Source organism: Miscanthus floridulus, chromosome 11, assembly GCF_019320115.1.
Source record: "Miscanthus floridulus cultivar M001 chromosome 11, ASM1932011v1, whole genome shotgun sequence".
NCBI classification, from domain to species: domain Eukaryota; kingdom Viridiplantae; phylum Streptophyta; class Magnoliopsida; order Poales; family Poaceae; genus Miscanthus; species Miscanthus floridulus.
Window position 1 is genome coordinate 79,298,351 of NC_089590.1, and position 17,189 is coordinate 79,315,539.

The 17,189-nt window shown below is 50.6% G+C and overlaps 1 protein-coding gene and 1 pseudogene across 1 annotated transcript; one reads left to right on the plus strand and one right to left on the minus strand.

Annotated features, from left to right (window-relative positions):
• Positions 1–1,239: 1,239 nt before the first annotated feature.
• Positions 1,240–3,576, minus strand: LOC136491323 (scarecrow-like protein 8). Its single transcript, XM_066487591.1, has one exon. It carries the CDS (start codon positions 3,325–3,327, stop codon positions 1,456–1,458), a length of 1,872 nt encoding a protein of 623 aa, XP_066343688.1. The 5' UTR covers positions 3,328–3,576; the 3' UTR covers positions 1,240–1,455.
• A 9,650-nt stretch (positions 3,577–13,226) lies between these two features.
• LOC136492263 (probable methyltransferase PMT9) lies at positions 13,227–15,636 on the plus strand (annotated as a pseudogene).
• The last annotated feature ends 1,553 nt before the right edge of the window (positions 15,637–17,189 follow it).

Consider the following 17,189-nt stretch of genomic DNA (forward strand, 5'->3'; position numbering starts at 1 on the left):
GGGCTCGTTCGGCTGACCTTAAGTTTTGACTTGTTCAGTTTTTTTTTTCTAGCTGGAACAGTGTTTTCTCTCACAACAATTCAGCAGAAACAGTGTTTTCAGCCAAGCGAACGGGGCCTATGATTTTTGGCTTATGATCCTGTATTTTAGGATAGAGGTAGTATCTTTATAGTAGACATTAATGTCCCGTCTTTATTGACTTTCACTACTTCAATTTCAGCAGGTGGCAAGTAATAATGTAGTATTATCACTTGTAACTTTAGTTTACCGAATGATCTTTTCGAAGCCATTATCCTCTCTTATAGATATATAGGGCTGCAACTGTGGATTGCATCGTCTAGGACGCATCTTACTAAAAATACACTTCCAATCATAAATCCTTGCCAAAACTTCACACCTTACTAAAGTTTGATAGCAATCCAAATGCTTCTCTTTCCTAACAGCAGAGTTTTATCTCCTTTCAAAAGAAAAAAAATTCCAAATGCTTGTCAAATTTGATGTAAGCTGTGGAGAGAGTAACTCCAGCCTAACAAATCTTATTGAGAATGGAACGAACTGCTGCCAATTCACATTCCACCAAGAGGAGTTTGATTGGAATTGGGGAATTCTTGAGACGGAAGCCAATTCGAGCACACGCGGATTCCACGTACGCTTTCGCCGTAGCTTGAAGCGCACAACAACACAGACAATTCCTTCTTCCACCACAAGCGCCCTGGGCCCCCGCTTCCGTCCCCACGAACGCAACCCCCGGCATCTTGACAGCAAGCAGTGCAATGCACTGGCATTTCGTTTCGTGCACCTCTGTCTCTCCCCTCACTTGTAGTGATCCTCTAATTCCCCAAGCTTTGATTAGTTTAATCCCAAAAGCAACCAATACTTTATTTAACTGATCAATCCCATGGGTTGGGCTGAGCTGAGCTGGGGAGGCTGCAAAGAAAGAACTCACCAAACCACAAACTACTACTCCTTACAAGTGGCAATTTCCTTACCATGACTGCACTTCACCTTCACCTAGCCTACACTTGTACGCCACAAAGAAATCCTCATCTGCCTACGTGGCAAACAACCATTAATCGACAAGAAAGGGCTGGGGCCCAGCTGCACATTTCGCGCCCACTAGTTAGGCACACTCTTTTGATCTTTTCCATATACTCCTAGTAGCACCAGGATCACCATGAATGAATCAGAGAGAATGTTATCTTCTGCTAGCAACACGCCACACAAAAAATTAGCAGGAGATCGCGATAGAACTTACTCTTTTCCATATACTACTATGAGCAGTTATAAGAATTATGAGTCGCTACAACTAGGAAGGATTTTACCAGATCAATGACAAACTCATCACTCCTTACCCAATTCAAGGTAAAAAAGAGAACGAGGAAAGCAATAGCGCGAATTATGTAACTGACGATTTAGTGACGGCAATAATGGCGCTCCCGCCGTCCCGATGGTGGTCTAGCGCCACGCCGAGGCGACGGTCACCACGCGCCCCATCCAACAGAGCCGGAGCACGCCGTTCTCCGCCTTGACTGTGAACCCGTGCGGCACCGGGCCGACGCGGGCGCCGACCAGCTGTTCCGCAATGCCCGAGCCGAGCGACACCGGGCGGAAGCCCGCCATGCCGAACCTGGCGCGCCACTTGCCGAAGACCTCGCACCGCTCCAGCCGGTCGGGGCCATCCCGGCCGACCGCGTTCGCCGCCTTCTTCCACAGGGCCGCCTCGGCGGCCCTGGCCTTCTCCGCAGTCTCCCGCCCTAGCGTCGCATCCAGCGACTCCAGGATGGCGCCGTAGTGCGCGCACGCGTCCGTGAAGCGCGCCGCCAGCGGGGCCGTGTTGGTGTTCAGTTCCTGCTCGACGAGGGTCACCACCTGTGGGCCCAGCGCGCGCACGCGGCGGAGCAGCTCGTCGCGGGGGTTGGCCGGAGAGACGCTCTCGTCGGGCACGTGGGAGAGTGCGAAGGCGAGGTTGACTGCCACCGCCTCCCCGGGCTCGCAGCACAGCCTGGACGCGTCCAGCTCTGCTGCTCTGCAGCTGACGACGTTAAAGCGGTACTCCACGCCAGCTCGCTCGGCGAGCTTCTTCAGCGCCTCCAGGATGGCGGGTAGCGATGCAGTTTGAGACTGCGAGAACGGTGAGCTCGGGTCGGTGACGGCGGTGACCTTTAGGGACCTGCCCTGCACGCGTCGGTCAGCGAGGTACTGGATGAGAGCCGCGTGCTGGGAGAGGCTGACGTCGAAGTCGACGACGTGGATGGCGCGGTGGTCGCCCACCGCTTCGACGATGGCGACGCTGGCGGCGTGGAGGGCGACGCGGAAGCACGGTGAGATGTCCTGGAGGAGTTGGGACCCGGCGCGCTGGTCGTCGCTGCAGAGCTCGGCGAGGTGTTGAGCTGGGGCGGAGGCGGCCCGGCCAATGCGGGAGGACAGCGCCTCCACCATCATGGCAATCAGCCGCTGTTCCGCGTCGCCGTGCTGGTTGGTCGCGGGCTTCAGGGCGGCCAGATGGGTGGCCGCCGCGTCATGGTGGCCTTCCGCGATAGCGACCGCGGCTTCCGACAATAGCTGCCTCGACGCCGCCCCCGGGGCCGGCGGCGAGCAGGACGCGGATGAAGATACCGTGGAGGAGGAAGAGTTTGAAGGTGACCTCGTCATCCCCACGTTATTGTTGTTGTTTGGGGTCGCCGCTGCAGGGAGCCCGGGCGACGGCGTGGCCGCGATGGAGCTGAGTTGCTGTATCGTCTCCTCCCACTCGGAGTTGGTGACCGCGGAACCGGTGCCGCTCATCGCCACCACCGGCTCGTCGTCGTCGTCGTCGTCCAGCAGCTGCTTCTCGAGCTCCTGCAAAATGAACAGCTCGCTCGAGGCCGCCGGCTTAGGCAGCGGCGGCGCCCTGGACAGCCCGAAGGCCTGCGTCTGCGGTGAGGATGTCATGAGCGGCACCTGCCGCTGCAGCTGCGGCTGCATCAGCGGCACCGCCGCCCTGGACGCGGTGGTGAGCGACGACAGCGTCGACGAAGGCGACGCCAGGGCCCCTCCGAAGCTGGACCCGGGGAGAACCAGAGGCCGAGCCGGGGTCCCTCCCAGCAAGGCGGCGATATCGACCGCCGCAGCCGTGCGCTGCCTCACGGTGCGCAGGTACAGCTCCTGCTGCGCCGCCACCTGCTGCTGCTGGTGGTGCTGCCACCTCTCCAGCTCGCCGAGGCTCCTCTTCAGCACTCCTCCACCAGCGGCCGCGTCTGGCCGCTGCTGCAGCTGCATGTGCATCGCCGATCCGACCCCGTAGGCGTACCCCTGGCGCGGATCGCGCCACGGCGCGCCTGGCTCCATGCAGGGCGGGGCTGGGCAGGGAGGAGGAGGAGGAAGGCGACTAGACGAATCTACCGAGGAGGGAGGAATGGAATCCTATGGCTACCTCCAAATGCTATGGCTACAACAACAGCTATTATCCTCTCCGACTAATAAAACCGCCACCCCTCCCCCATCTCTGCTGCGGTTACGTTTTATAAAAGTGAGCCCGGCGTTTGGGATCCGACACCGATTCGGCGGCACTCCCGCTGACGGCGTGGGCCAGCACCAGCAGCCGGGGCGCGGGGAATTGGTGGTGGGTGCGCTGGTGTTTATCGGGAGGCGTTATGGCGGGGCCCTGGCTCGCTTTGGTGCTGGATTTAATGCGAGGCCGAGGCCCCGGGGGGCAGGGTGAATCCGTGATGGACAGCCAGGGCAGTGTGAAGGAATGGAAACGGGCAGCGCGGGTTACCAGCTGAGACTGAGACCGGGTGCCGTCGCGTGATCGCGTCACGCAACTTTCGCCCGGGATGACGCCGTCGCGCTCCTTCCCGCAGCGAGGAGGCGTCGGGACGACACCGGGGCTCTGGGCTATGGCTCTGGCTCTGGCTCCGGGTGGCGTGGCGCCTCACCACCGACGCGAACGCGAACGCGACGCCTGCCGGTGGCCGCCACGACCGGTTTTGCGGGAACCGCCCCTCAGTTTCGACGCATTTCGAGCCGAGCTGGTCCGCACCTCACGTACCTTGCACGGAATCACAAGCGAAGCCGCGCCGCTCACAGACAGTGGGCCAGGGAATCCGATCTCGACACGCTAGGCCGCCTGCGATTTCGTAAAACCAGGCGTTGGATTCCGCAAAAGTCGCTTTCGGAACTTTGGTAGACCACACTGCCAGCCACCGGGCCACACGATTGAACGACCAATATACCCCTGGGGGATTACGTGATACGTGAGGACGTGGGGGAAGGACGGGGGCAGCTGGGGAGGGCAGTTTCGGCAGATCGGGGATGGTTTTCTTGTGGAGCGGTGCGTATTTGTGAAGGAGGTTGCTTGCTTGGGGTGCGTTGGGAATTAGTTAGGAAACCGAAATATCCACCCAACAACCACGTACCCACCTTTCTGGTCCAGTTCGCTTCGGGAAAAAAAAACTAAAATACTGTTCCAGCTGATTTGCTGCGAGAGAAAAATACTGTTCCAGCTGAAAAGACAAGCCAAAAAGTATGGATTATAGGGTTTGTTCGCTTAAACTTATCAGTCGGCTTATCATATATAATCTACAGTATTTTTCTCTCACAACAAAACAGCTTTAGTTAGCTTTAGTACAAGCCAAACAGACCCTATAAGATAAGCGAACATGGCCTCTATGTCTAAACCCCGATTCTCTCTTTTCTTAGCCCCGAGTATGTTCACACCACTCCGTATCATATTCATATATACTACGTGCATACAAGTATAGAAGTACCACACTAAAAAAATAGCTCATTGACCTATCCTGTTAGAGTGGGAAAGCCAGTGTGTATCCTCAACACTTGTCACTTGTGTATATAATCAACGCTTGTGCAACGGAGACACCGCCCTAATCAAATTCTAAGCACCAGACTACAACTCCTTGTTGTTTTCTTTGTTCATACTCACTGATGACTCGGAAAATTCCAGGTTCCCGGCCTCTCTTCGTAAGAGCTGTACACACGATTAACCCACCAGAGCCGACACAGAAAATCCCTGCACAGACATACGGTGTGCTAAGCGGGAGAGGTCAACATCCACGCTCATGCATGTTCTGTAGCACCGGCGGAGGAGGTCCCGGTGCCCCACCTGGTTCACGTTCCAAAGTCATGACCTGGGCTGCATGGCGGCAAAATGCTACACGCACCTGGTCTAGTAGCTACCACGTACAAAGTGACTCGCGGATCAATTTGGTCATTCATTGGCTCGAGGATGGCAAAAACAGTCCTAAAGAAATAGGAACTGAAGGACTGTTTGGAAGCCATAAATGGCATGGGACAGGAATAGTCTAACCACAAGGTTTAGCATGAATGTGTATGTATATGAAAGAGAAGTTGGAAGAATGATGGCGGGGATATAGCACGGCAAAAGCATACTCGCTCGATCCAAATTGTCACATTTATATGAAAACTTCTCTAACTTTGATCGATGTTATAGGTAAATGCATAAACATTTATAATATCAAATGAACTGCACTAAATTGGCCCCGTTTGCTGGTCTAAATCTTGGCTGAAACTGGCTAAAAAATACTATTTTGACTGAATTATTGTGAGAGAAAAACACTGTTCGGGCTGAAAAAACAAGCCGAACGAGGCCATTCTCTATAAAACATGTCTTGGTAGTGCATTTATTTAGGCCTTCTTTGGAATGGAGGAAAAACATAGGGATTTTGAAGGATTCAATTCTTATGGGGAAATTTCTACAATGCCCTTTGTAACAAATGAATGTTTTGCAACACTTCCTTTGAATTCATATGGATTGAGCCATTCTAAAGTAAATTTGGAGGGAACTAAATATGAGCTGTAACCTCATTATTTTGTTTCCTATGTTTTCCCTACATTTCTTCCAAATGGATTTTCCTAAACACTATAAAGGATTAGCAATTGAAGGCCTATTTTGAGTCTAGAAATGGCATGGTATAGTAATAGTATAACCACAAGACCTAACATGTATTGCCTATGTTGCGCAAATAGTAACATTTAAGTTTTGTCTTAAGTCAAAGTATTTTATGTTTGACCAAGTGTAAAGAGAATATTATCAATAATTATAACAACAAATAGATTTACTATGAAAATATACCTAGTGATGAAACTACTGATATTTATTTGGTATTATTCAAATTTGTGTGTTTTTCTATATAAATTTAGTTAAGTTTACGATTATTTGACTAAAATAGAATGACATTTTTTGCAGGATGGATGTAGTATAAAAAGAGAAGTTCGAAGAATCATTTCAGTGTGCTTGTGAATTGAATAAGAGTGAACTACCATTTGAATCTTTTTTTCATAAGTTGTGGAAGATGACTTATTCAAGCACGTGATTTTGAGCAAAGAAAATAGGTGCCACACCTAGTCACAAATAAGAAGATCGGCCATACTTGGGTTCAATTTCTCACTCGCTGGTTGATTGTGAAATCGAGAGATCACCAATTTTTCACGGATCGATTTCTGAAGCCGTCGGTATGGCATCATCAATAGGTTCACACAGTGGTCCTCAGGGTCAGGGCAGGGGTAGCACCCCAACGCTACACGGTGTCGTGCAGCCTCAAGTAACACGTCTGCATTTATCCTCCACGTCATACCGGTTGGTAGCCTCACTGTCTATCATGTTAGCCTGCAGAAGCGTCGACCTCCTCATCGGACAAAAAGTTCAAGCGACAAGTCGAGCGAGCGTTGCAGCGAACGATAGCCTCTGGCACGCACAGCAACGAGCAGGACGACAAGAGGAAAGCAGCAAGGTGAAAAAGAAGAAAGCTGCAAACTGCTGCATGCTTGCTGGGACCTAAAATAAATACCACACCACAGTTGTACTGTAACAGCAGTAACTAGTGGCGACTAATCAGTCCCATGAAGGCATGAATGAAGCTGAAAGACGAGCACGTCAGCTGCAAAAACAGAGCTGGTTGGACAAGGGCACGGCACTACTAGCGCTAGCGCCTAGCGGCGCCCCCCTTTTGGGCGATTGGTGGCAGGTCTCATCGGCAGAAAGCCGCTATAGGAGCCGGGCCATCGATCACATCCTTCCTTTGTTCTCTCCTGATATTTGTTGTTGGTGACCAAACCTAACGGAGGAGAGGACGGGAGGCGGGATCGCGCGTGCCTGCCGTTGTCCACGGCGTCGGCGTGCGTTCGGCAGTTGGGCTGACGAATTGACTGGGGAATCTCTGCGCGTTTTTTTTCTTTTTGTGTTCGGGGAGATTTTTTTAACACCTTTTTAAACTAATTTTAAATTTAACACTGTTTTTTCTTTCAAAACTAACATTTTTTGCCGCGCCTATTGCCATGGCGCGGCGAAACGCATATGTCGTGTCATGCATAGTGATGCCGTGGGAGGATGACGTGGCGTGGACCGGGGCGCTGATAGATGATGTGACAAGGTCTACCGCGCCACAGACCACGGTGCGGCACTGACGCGTCAAGGCCCACGGCGCGGCAGGACCTGGACGCAGATAGAAGCCGACCAGCCTCAATTGCAATTGAACGGAAGCTGCTGTCGGTGAGGATCGGCAGCGACGCAACCATGGACTCCGGCTTCGCGTCGCAGCTGAACGGCACCTGCAGCTCCGACCCCAACGCCTTCACCTTCCTCGACCCCTCACCGGTGGGCTTCGACAACGCCTTCTACCGGAATCTATAGGTCGGCAAAGGGCCTCCTGGGCTCCGACCAGGTGCTCTACTCCGACATGAGGTCGCGCAGCATGGTCGACTACTACGTGTCCAACCAGGGTGCCTTCTTCGGCGATTCGTGGCGGCGATAACCAAGCTCAGGAGGATCGGGGTCAAGACGCCGGCCACTGGCTGCGAGAAACTATCTTTGTTACTACCTGTGAGGCTCCTTGGGTACTAAGCAGGGCACCACCTAGCTGACACATGCCGATCTCATCCTGCTGCAAATCGTCCCACTGATGGTGCTGTATGCGGAAGCCCGGGGGGTCGTCGTCGTCATCATCATTGTCGTCCTTGTTTGCAGGGTCCTTTCAGCGCTATGATGTGGTGGTGTACGCACTGCGGAAGCGACACCTGTCACCGGCTAAGAAGAGCCGGCTGGTGTTCTCAAAGAGCTAGAAGACGTGCCACCCGACCGCGTCGGGTAATCGGGTTCCACCCAAGGAGTGTCCATGCAGCTCAACTTCTGAGCTAGCTTCCTACAGCTCCGCTTCACCTTCTGCATAAATAGACGTTAAAGTTAGTGTATTTTCCAAACGCATATACACTAAAGAAATATTTTCGGAACGGATAAGTTTATGTTTACCTCCACAAAAGCCTCGAGAATGCCTGGCCCCTGCCCTCTAGACTCGTGAAGCCAAAACGCTGCTTCGTTGGACAGCCTTGACAATTATGTCGCCTAGGTACAGAAACGCGGTTGAACAATTTTAGTACACATACTTAATACTAAATGGATAACAAATTATATCATTCGAGTATCTTACCACGTATCTTTAAAGCGGGGCTCTCTGTAGTTGTGTGTCGTCCTTAGTGACAACGTCGTACACATCTTCGATCACATCTTCCTCGTCAATCGCCTCCTCAATGTACGGGGGATTGATATGTGTCCTCGTAGACATATGAAGCCACCGCAGGTACTCGTCGGAGGTGTGCTGGTCGTGGGGGGTACCTGCATCGACCGGCTGACGGTCCCTGGTCTGCCACAACTGGATGTACGCATTATGTGTCACGCGTCAATCCTTGGTCTTGTACCTCTTCCTGCGGTCATAACTACAACAAAATGATTGTTAGTTGTACCATACACACCTCTGAATTGTAGCTTTGTTATTAATCGATAACGCACCCATATAATTCTTGGTTGGTGGAGTAAAGCGGTGGTGGGTAGCCTATCATTCTTTTGAACTGCCTGCAAACCCTGATGGACAAGTGAATCTCGACCACGTGGAAGAAAATAAGAGGAACGTTGCAGCGATACTCGTCTGACTCATCCCTAGTGACAGGACTCAGATAGTATTGGAGCTCCGGAGCATCCCAAGGACACTAATGCACTTGAGCATTTCATAATTGAGTTAGGTTGTGATATAGTGTACATCGAACAAGACACATGTATGATAGTAAAGAGAGTGTAACCTGGTGCTGTGTCAGGACATCGAGACAATCCGTGTACTCTCTGTAGTTGCGTCTCACATTCCCTCTAACTAACTCTGCTTACGTCCAGATATACAAAGCTGTAGGGAGTGTATCCTGCCTGTTCCAATATTGTATTGAACACGATAATAAATTAGCCATTAATAATTTCATCATATGTAACTGCCTCGAAGAATATAGTGAACCGAAGTACTTACCGGTAAACCAGTAACAAGGAGCCTCCCAACGGGCCATCGTTCCCAACACAAAACCTGGAGTAGGTAGGAGCAACCCCTAAGGTTCGAATACCCTGAGGTGTGACGGTAGGCAACACATAGCTGTCGATACGTTCATGCCAGGACTGCGCTGCCCCAACTATACGCCGCTATGTTATCCTACGGCTGGCGTAGTATGTCAAGAAAGATCCAGCTGATGGTGTTGCCCGAGGCGTCTAAGAATAGGAAAGCACCAAGAAAGTGCCAGAGCCACACTCTAGCAAACATGTCGATCTGAGCCTCATTAGCCTATAGGTCCAAGTAATTAAAGCGCTCTGTGATCCACGACGATGAAACACCAGAATTTTTCCTGAAATTCACCAAAGAAAATGAGACCAGATGGCTGTAGGAAAGCAATGCAAGTATTAAATAGGCTTGAATTGCTCACTTATTTTTCTTGAAAACCTCGTCGTCCGGTGGAAGAAAGCCAGTGAACTGAGCCACCAGCTTCCTCCCAGTGATCGTTGTCAACTATACCTGTTACTGGAAGTCCCCCCAACCAAAGTCCAAAGATAGCATTCACGTCTTGCATGGTCAAGGTCATCTCGCCGCAAGGTAGGTGGAACGTGTGGGTCTTAGGGCTCCACCTGTTATAAGAATAGAACAACTCTTAGTTACCTCAAATTTATTATAAGAATGTTTACGTACAATGAAGGCACACGCACCTGTCTACAGCTGTAGTAAGTAGTGCTGGGTTAAGGGCAGAAGACCGTAGTTGACTACACGGACAATCTCGAGAAAACCGGCACGCCGTATGTACTGCACGTAACGCTTATCCTATTGGTGCACCCTGGTGTGCGTGCGGGGCCTCAAAGGAGGCAAGGGCACCTTAGCGTCGGTGTTAGTCAAGAAGTGTGCTCGGTGTGGGTCGTCGTACTCCACCTCAAGAAGGGGTACAACTGGTGTTGCGTGGGAGGAGCCATCCTTTTACAAATTGATAAACAAAGGGTTAGAGTATTTAAATTAACAATATTTAAATTAACATTATATAGCATTGCAAAATTTGAACTAATTGTTATGCAATAGGAACACAATATGAAAGCACATGTATATTTTCAAAGTAACATTAACATACATATTAAACAAATTCACTAGAAAAATAAACAACTTCTATGTATGGACATGTTGCTCTCGTCTTCTATGCCTGCTAGCCTTGTGGTCGGGTTCTTTGTAAACGGAGCAAAGATTCCTACCACAGATCTCGTTGAAGTCTTCCCCTCCGTACATGTCTTCGCTGTATCCTCTCATAGCGTAACCTAAACCCAAAGACCTAACTAACAGTAACCTAAACCCTAACTACCTAACCAAACCTTAACTATACTACAACACACAACCTAAACCCTAAAAACTACCTACCTAAATAAACAAATTCACTAACCTAACTGTACTAAATCACTAACCCTAACTATCCTAAATCACTAACCCTAGCTAAAATAACATTCATAATAACAAGAAATCGAGAGAGGGAGCTACCTTGACAAGCGGGGACCTTTTGGGGTCACCTAAGCTGAAGGAGATGGCTGCTGGCAGCCTTGCCGGCCGGCGGCGCACGTGAGGCGACGGCGGCGACGCCTGGTGCAGGCGACACGGCGGCGGCCACGTAGGCGGTGCGTACGGCGGCGGCCCCTTGGCGGTGGCGACACTGGGCGGAGACGGCGGCGTGCGCTGGGGTCGAGGGCGAGGGTGGGCGCAGTGGGGGCGTCGCGGGCTTTTACTGGGCCTTAATGTGCCACCGGCGCTGGCGCGTCACAGCCGCGTCAAGATGGGTGGCGCGACAGACCCTGCCACGACGAGCCCACGTCATCCTCCCGCCGCGCCACGATGTAGGCGCGGCACAAGTATTTCGCCGCGCCATGACAATAGACGCGGCAAAAAGTGTTAGTTTTAGAAAAAAATTATGTTAGATTTAAAATTAGTTTACGAAAAGTGTTAAAAATAAAAAAAAAACTTTGGGGACACGCTGCACCGCACCCCACACTGTTGCTGTCAGTGGCTGCGACCGCGAGCCTCGTCTGGTGGGACCGCGCTACTACGGCGTAGGAGTACTCGTACCGCAGGGCAGCAGGAGGGCCTTCCCCCACTGCGGCCCTGTTCATGCGCTAATGATTCTTTTTCGTTACGCTGGGGCGCTGCGACAGAGAATGTAGAATACGGACAGCGTACTGGTGTTGTCGCTGCTGTACCTGTACGTGTACAGTGTACCGGCACGCCCCTGTGGTGTATAGTATCTTTGGATGGAGATCTCATTCATTTCGCTGTCGCAACGATGTCACCGGCGGCATCGACCGACCATAGCATTCATCTACACAGCACAGCACAGCAATAGATAGAAGAGTTTAACCATCATGGCGCCTAACACCCGTGTAAAAACGGGCTCATAATTCCCAGCCGGGATCCGAGGTAAATGAAAACGCATCTGCTTGAGAACGACGGGGAGGAGGAGGGGGCGATTTTTGACGCAGCACTGTCATGCTTTGCGCTGCGCTGCGCTGCGCGACCAGGTCGGGTCGGGGTCTCACGCGTCAGACGTGACCCGTTCCAACATGTCGGGGATGATTTGTGTGATGCCGTCCTACTGACGCCGTTTCGCTCGCGGCCGTCTCTTTCCCTCCGTCCCCGCCGGCATCACCCTGCTGTCCTGCATGAAGGGCTGAAGGCGTTCACTGTGACGACTGATGAGAGGACTGGCGAAACATTCAAACCCGTGTCGGGTCGATGCGTTCGATCGCTGCTGCTGCTGCTGCTACTGGCCCCTACTAGGCCCTAGTGGTAGTAGTAGTACTACAGGCGAGGTGAGAGTGCCCTGAAGGTTCTCCCCGTCGGACAGGCACAGGGCAGGCTCACTGAGACACTGACGACCTCGCACTCGCAGTCACGTGAACACCTCTCGTCCTACGTAGAGCTCCCCGGATTTGAGCAGGTCTCACGCTCGGCGTACGTCTACGGCAAACGAAAGCAATACACCAACGACTATCGGCAGGGTCAGGGATTCGCTCGCACGCATCAACAAAAGCGACACCGGACGCTGCCCTGAGATCACATTAATTAGACGACGACCTCCAGCCGTCTGATGGGCCGACCCCACACCGCATCGCCACCGCAGCTTCAAGTGGTCGGCACCCGGGCCACGGAGCCACCCATGACCCATCACGAACTGTGCGCTTGGCAAGGGGGTGCAGCCGCAGAACAGCTGATGGCGGGAAGCTTTATTGAACGAGCCGGACGACGGAGCACGGACGGAGCATGTACGATGCCCCGCTTGCAATGGCCACCCAATCAACTTGGCCGGGCGCGCGCGGGGGGCCGGGGCCGGGGCGAGCGACCGAGCGCGAGGGCAGCTGTGCAGGCTGTAGGCAGGTGGTTTGCCAACACTGTTTTTTTTCTCGTAACAAATCAGCACCAGCCGAGCTTATCAATCCAGAAACCAACCAGCGAACAGACCGGTGGCCTGCGGGCGATCGACTCATGCAGGTGTAGTCGACCGACGCGACGCCGTCGAGTTGGCCGATTTTTTTTTTTTGTTTTTCAGCCCTTTTTTCAAAAGATGTTCATAAATACGTCCCTAACAGTATCTTTTAAAAAAAATATATCCTGACATCGGCGCCGTGATAATTGGCGCCGAGATTACACGTGTCGACGCCAAAGCAATTGACGTCGAGGTCTAGAACCATTTTCTGCGTGTCGTTGACGTGGCTGTTTGCGTGGCGTAGACGTGACATGAGCTGGGCGCCAGTACGACGCCAGTACGCATTTTCCCCTTGCGCCGTTCCGCGTCCGCGGGCGTCAGGCCACCGCTACCACTCATGCCGATGCCGTCCCACCAGTGAAGTAAAGACGCCACGCCGCGCGGCGTGAGCGGGAACGGCAATGAGGGCGCCGCTGCCGTAGGGCAGGGGAGCAGGCGGGGGTGGCGCGCTCGGCCGTCGCGCTGGCGCTTCTCTGCCTCTTCTACATCGCCGCCTTCGCCCCCTCCATCCGCCGCACGCACCCTCGCCTTCCCCTCCGGCTGCGGTTCCGGGTCCAGGGGAAGGAAGCGCTCCCGGCGGACCTCGCCGTCTCCTCCATCCCGGTGCGCACCGCGGTCGCCCAACACCCGCGCCCTCTGCTTGTTTCGTTAACGGAGTCGTGATGAGCGGTCTGTGACTGCGCGCATTGCCAAGTGCTGACCCCGCGTGCGTGTGTCGTGGGGTTCGAAAATCGAACAGGTGTGTGACGCGCGGCACTCGGAGCTGATCCCGTGCTTGGACCGGCGCCTCCACTACCAGCTCCGGCTTTGGCTCAACCTCTCCCTCATGGAGCACTACGAGCGCCACTGCCCACCGGCGCCGCGTCGCCTCAACTGCCTCATCCCACTGCCCGTCGGATACCAGGTGAGGGAGAAGCCACCGTGTGTTACATTGCAGAGTGTCGTGTTGCACTTGCACCTTGTTTGTGTTGCTCTAATGCTCACGCTGATGTGATGTGCGCGCGTCCGCGCGATGCTTGATTAAGTGCCCATCAGGTGGCCGAGGAGCAGGGACGAGGTTCGGAAGGCCAACATACCCCACCCGCACCTTGCTGCTGAGAAGTCAGACCAGCGGTGGATGGTCGTCAATGGCGATAAGATCAACTTCCCTGGTGGGGGCACCCACTTCCACACTGGCACTGACAAGTATATTGTGCACCTCGTGCAGGTTTGAAAATATTCTTGATGTTAATCTACTGCACATGGTTGATATCGTAGGCTAATGCGACCAATGTTTTTTTTATCTGTCGTGATAGATGCTCAATTTTCCAAATGGCAAGCTCAACAATGGAGGGAACGTCAGGAATGTGCTTGATGTCGGCTATGGGGTTGCCAGCTTTGGCGCTTACCTTCTTTCGCATGATATACTTACGATGTCTCTCGCTCCCAATGACGTGCATGAAAATCAAATTCAGTTTGCCCTAGAGAGAGGGATCCCGGCAACCCTTGGTGTGCTGGGCACTAGGAGGCTGCCATACCCAAGCCGCTCGTTCGAAATGGCACACTGCTCTCGTTGTCGGATTAGCTGGCTGCAGTATGAAACATCAGCGTTTTGCAACATGGGCACACAACCACTGAACCACACATACCCTCTCTGATGGTGATCTATTTAACCTTGAAATATTATTTGCAGGACATTTGGCATTCTAGAGTAATTCAATATTGGAAGCACATGAAGTCTGAGATACGAAAGGATTCCTTTAGAAATGTTATGGATATGAGTGCTAACCTTGGAGGATTTGCATCATCTATGAAGAAAAATGATGTCTGGATAATGAATGTAGTTCCTTTCACGGAATCTGGAAAGCTGAAGGTTATATACGATCGTGGTTTAATGGGGACTACCCACGATTGGTAAGATTTTTTGACGTACTTCCCATCTATTTATTTAATTGTTTCAAGGTGGAATTTGCATACCTAGAAATTAGAACTGTTACATTTATGTTCTCTTGTGGCATGCAGATAACAGTTTGATTGCATGACTATAGTCTGCAATTAATTAGCCATAAATATAAATTATCAACTTGTTTTCTCATGGTTGTCCATATAAATTCGTTTTCATGTGTGGAAAGGGGAGGGGTGATATTATCTTGTTTGATTTCTAAGATGCAACCGTGTGTAATTCTTAATCTGTGCAACTAGCATAGTGGCTGCAGTTATAAACATGATTTTCAGAAATTAGGTAGTTTGGCTGTCATATTTTGGAACATGTGGCTGTAGTGTTTGAGCCTTGAGGCCATAGTTCTATCCATTAGAAAATTACCTGCATTGTTATTATGATTACACAAAACCTAAAAACATCAGGCTCGTTGGGGAAAAAATGAAAAAAAAAAAGTTAGGCCTATCAACGCATCTGCCCTGTTGCTTTTTTTTTTTTTTGAAAGACCCTTCTTTCCATTTGCATCGTCTTCCGTAGTTGACTTATGCCTGACATGGTGATAACCACTGAAAGAAATTTCTTGTGCATTGTCCCGTTTATTCCTTACTTGCTGTTACATATGGCTGATGCTAATTTTCTTTATCTACGATTTGTTTAACTGAAGGTGTGAATCATTCTCCACATACCCGCGCACCTACGACCTCCTTCACGCCTGGCTCCTATTTTCTGAGATAGAGAATCAGGGATGTAGCCTGGAGGATCTTCTGATTGAGATGGACCGCATCCTGAGGCCTTATGGGTACGCCATCATCAGAGACAAAGCTGCTGTCGTTAACTACATCAAGAAGCTTTTACCAGCGCTAAAATGGAGGCCCCGTACTGCATGTAATTAGAATTGCCACTTGTACTGCATGTGTCCTTGAACCTGTAACCTAATTTATTATTTATGAATGTGATGTTTTGCAAATAACATACCAAATACTTGTTCGTTAAGTACTATAGTATAGTATATGATGAAAGATTTAATACAATTTTTTTTTAAATAAATTACCTACCTTGAGGTGTCCTGGACAGGCAAATGCGGCCAGCGCATGCCGGGAGAGTCCAGACGCCTTGAGGTGTTGTATTGTATCCGATGCTGGCAGCCGCGTCCGATACGCGTATATATCAGAGATCATACGTTCTCAGATACACATCCACGACGTATCAAACGCGTACCGGATACAATCCACATACTCGATATATGCTACCCTCTAGAAGTGTAGCTTTGTTCTACTTCCTTCTCTAAACCACGTACGTAAGGGTGTCGCACTCCCTTAGCATGTCACCGAGTTAAACCCGCTAAATCACGTATACGGTGGTAGACGACATCTTATACTCCAGTATTTCTCCCACCAAGCCTGGCATCGCCCCTAGCTGACAGGAAACGTGGCATGCAGATCTGTGATGCCTAGGCATAATTTCTCTCTCTGTGATTAGGAACATCCGTCGATGGGATCCAGGTATAGTTGAGAAACTTACTGAAGCTGGCTGAAAAATACTGTTCCGTTCCGGTTGAATTGTTGTGAGAGAAAAATACTGTTACGGTTGAAAAAAGAAGTCGAACAAGCCGAATATGAGATAAGCTGAACATGACCTAATCCTTACTGCAGTAATCGATTTGTTTATTCCAATCTAAACGTGTGGCCGCAACTTTTGCCGTAGTTTCTCATTTATATTCTTTATGAACCAGGTAGCAGATTGCACCTCGAGGAAGCTACGTCTGCATTCACCTATATCGTCCGCCGGTCCGCGTGTCCATGGTTCATCCCTGCGACGACCACGAAGCATTCGGTGCACCGGCGATCAAAAGCAAACCGAGAGATAAATACTAGTAGTAAAATAATATACTCGTAAATAATGTATGAACTGATACTCATGTCCAAAAAAAAGGTATCTACATATACATATACTCATTCGTAAAAAAAGTATGTACATATACTAAGCATACTTCCGTGTATCTACATATATATACATATACTCATTTCTCAAAAAAGTATCTACATGTACATTCTAGATAGAGTATGTACTAATACTAGCTCCTGTCAAAAGTATGTAGGCATACTAGCATCGATCGTGTCAATGTTTGTGTACTGATACTCGTGTCAAAAAAGTATGTCCATGTACTAGCATACTATTTTTTCTCCTAAAAACGGTTGGTATACTCTATAATAAAATTCCATGAGTATATGGATGTACTCCCAAATATACGCCCAAGTATATGGATATACTCCCAAGTACAAGTATACAAATATACTCATTTTCTTATTAAGTATGTGTCCATACTTTATTTACACAAAAGTATATAAGTCAGTAATAAATTTAGTATCCACTTTATTTAAAAGAAGCTAACAAACTCACGCCACAAAATATGGACGCGTAACGTCTAGTGGCCTCTTCGTGCGCA

What these genes read in the sequence shown, in the direction of transcription:
- LOC136491323 (XM_066487591.1), bottom strand. Translation starts at nt 3,327, where the DNA reads ATGGAGCCAGGCGCGCCGTGGCGCGATCCGCGCCAGGGGTACGCCTAC.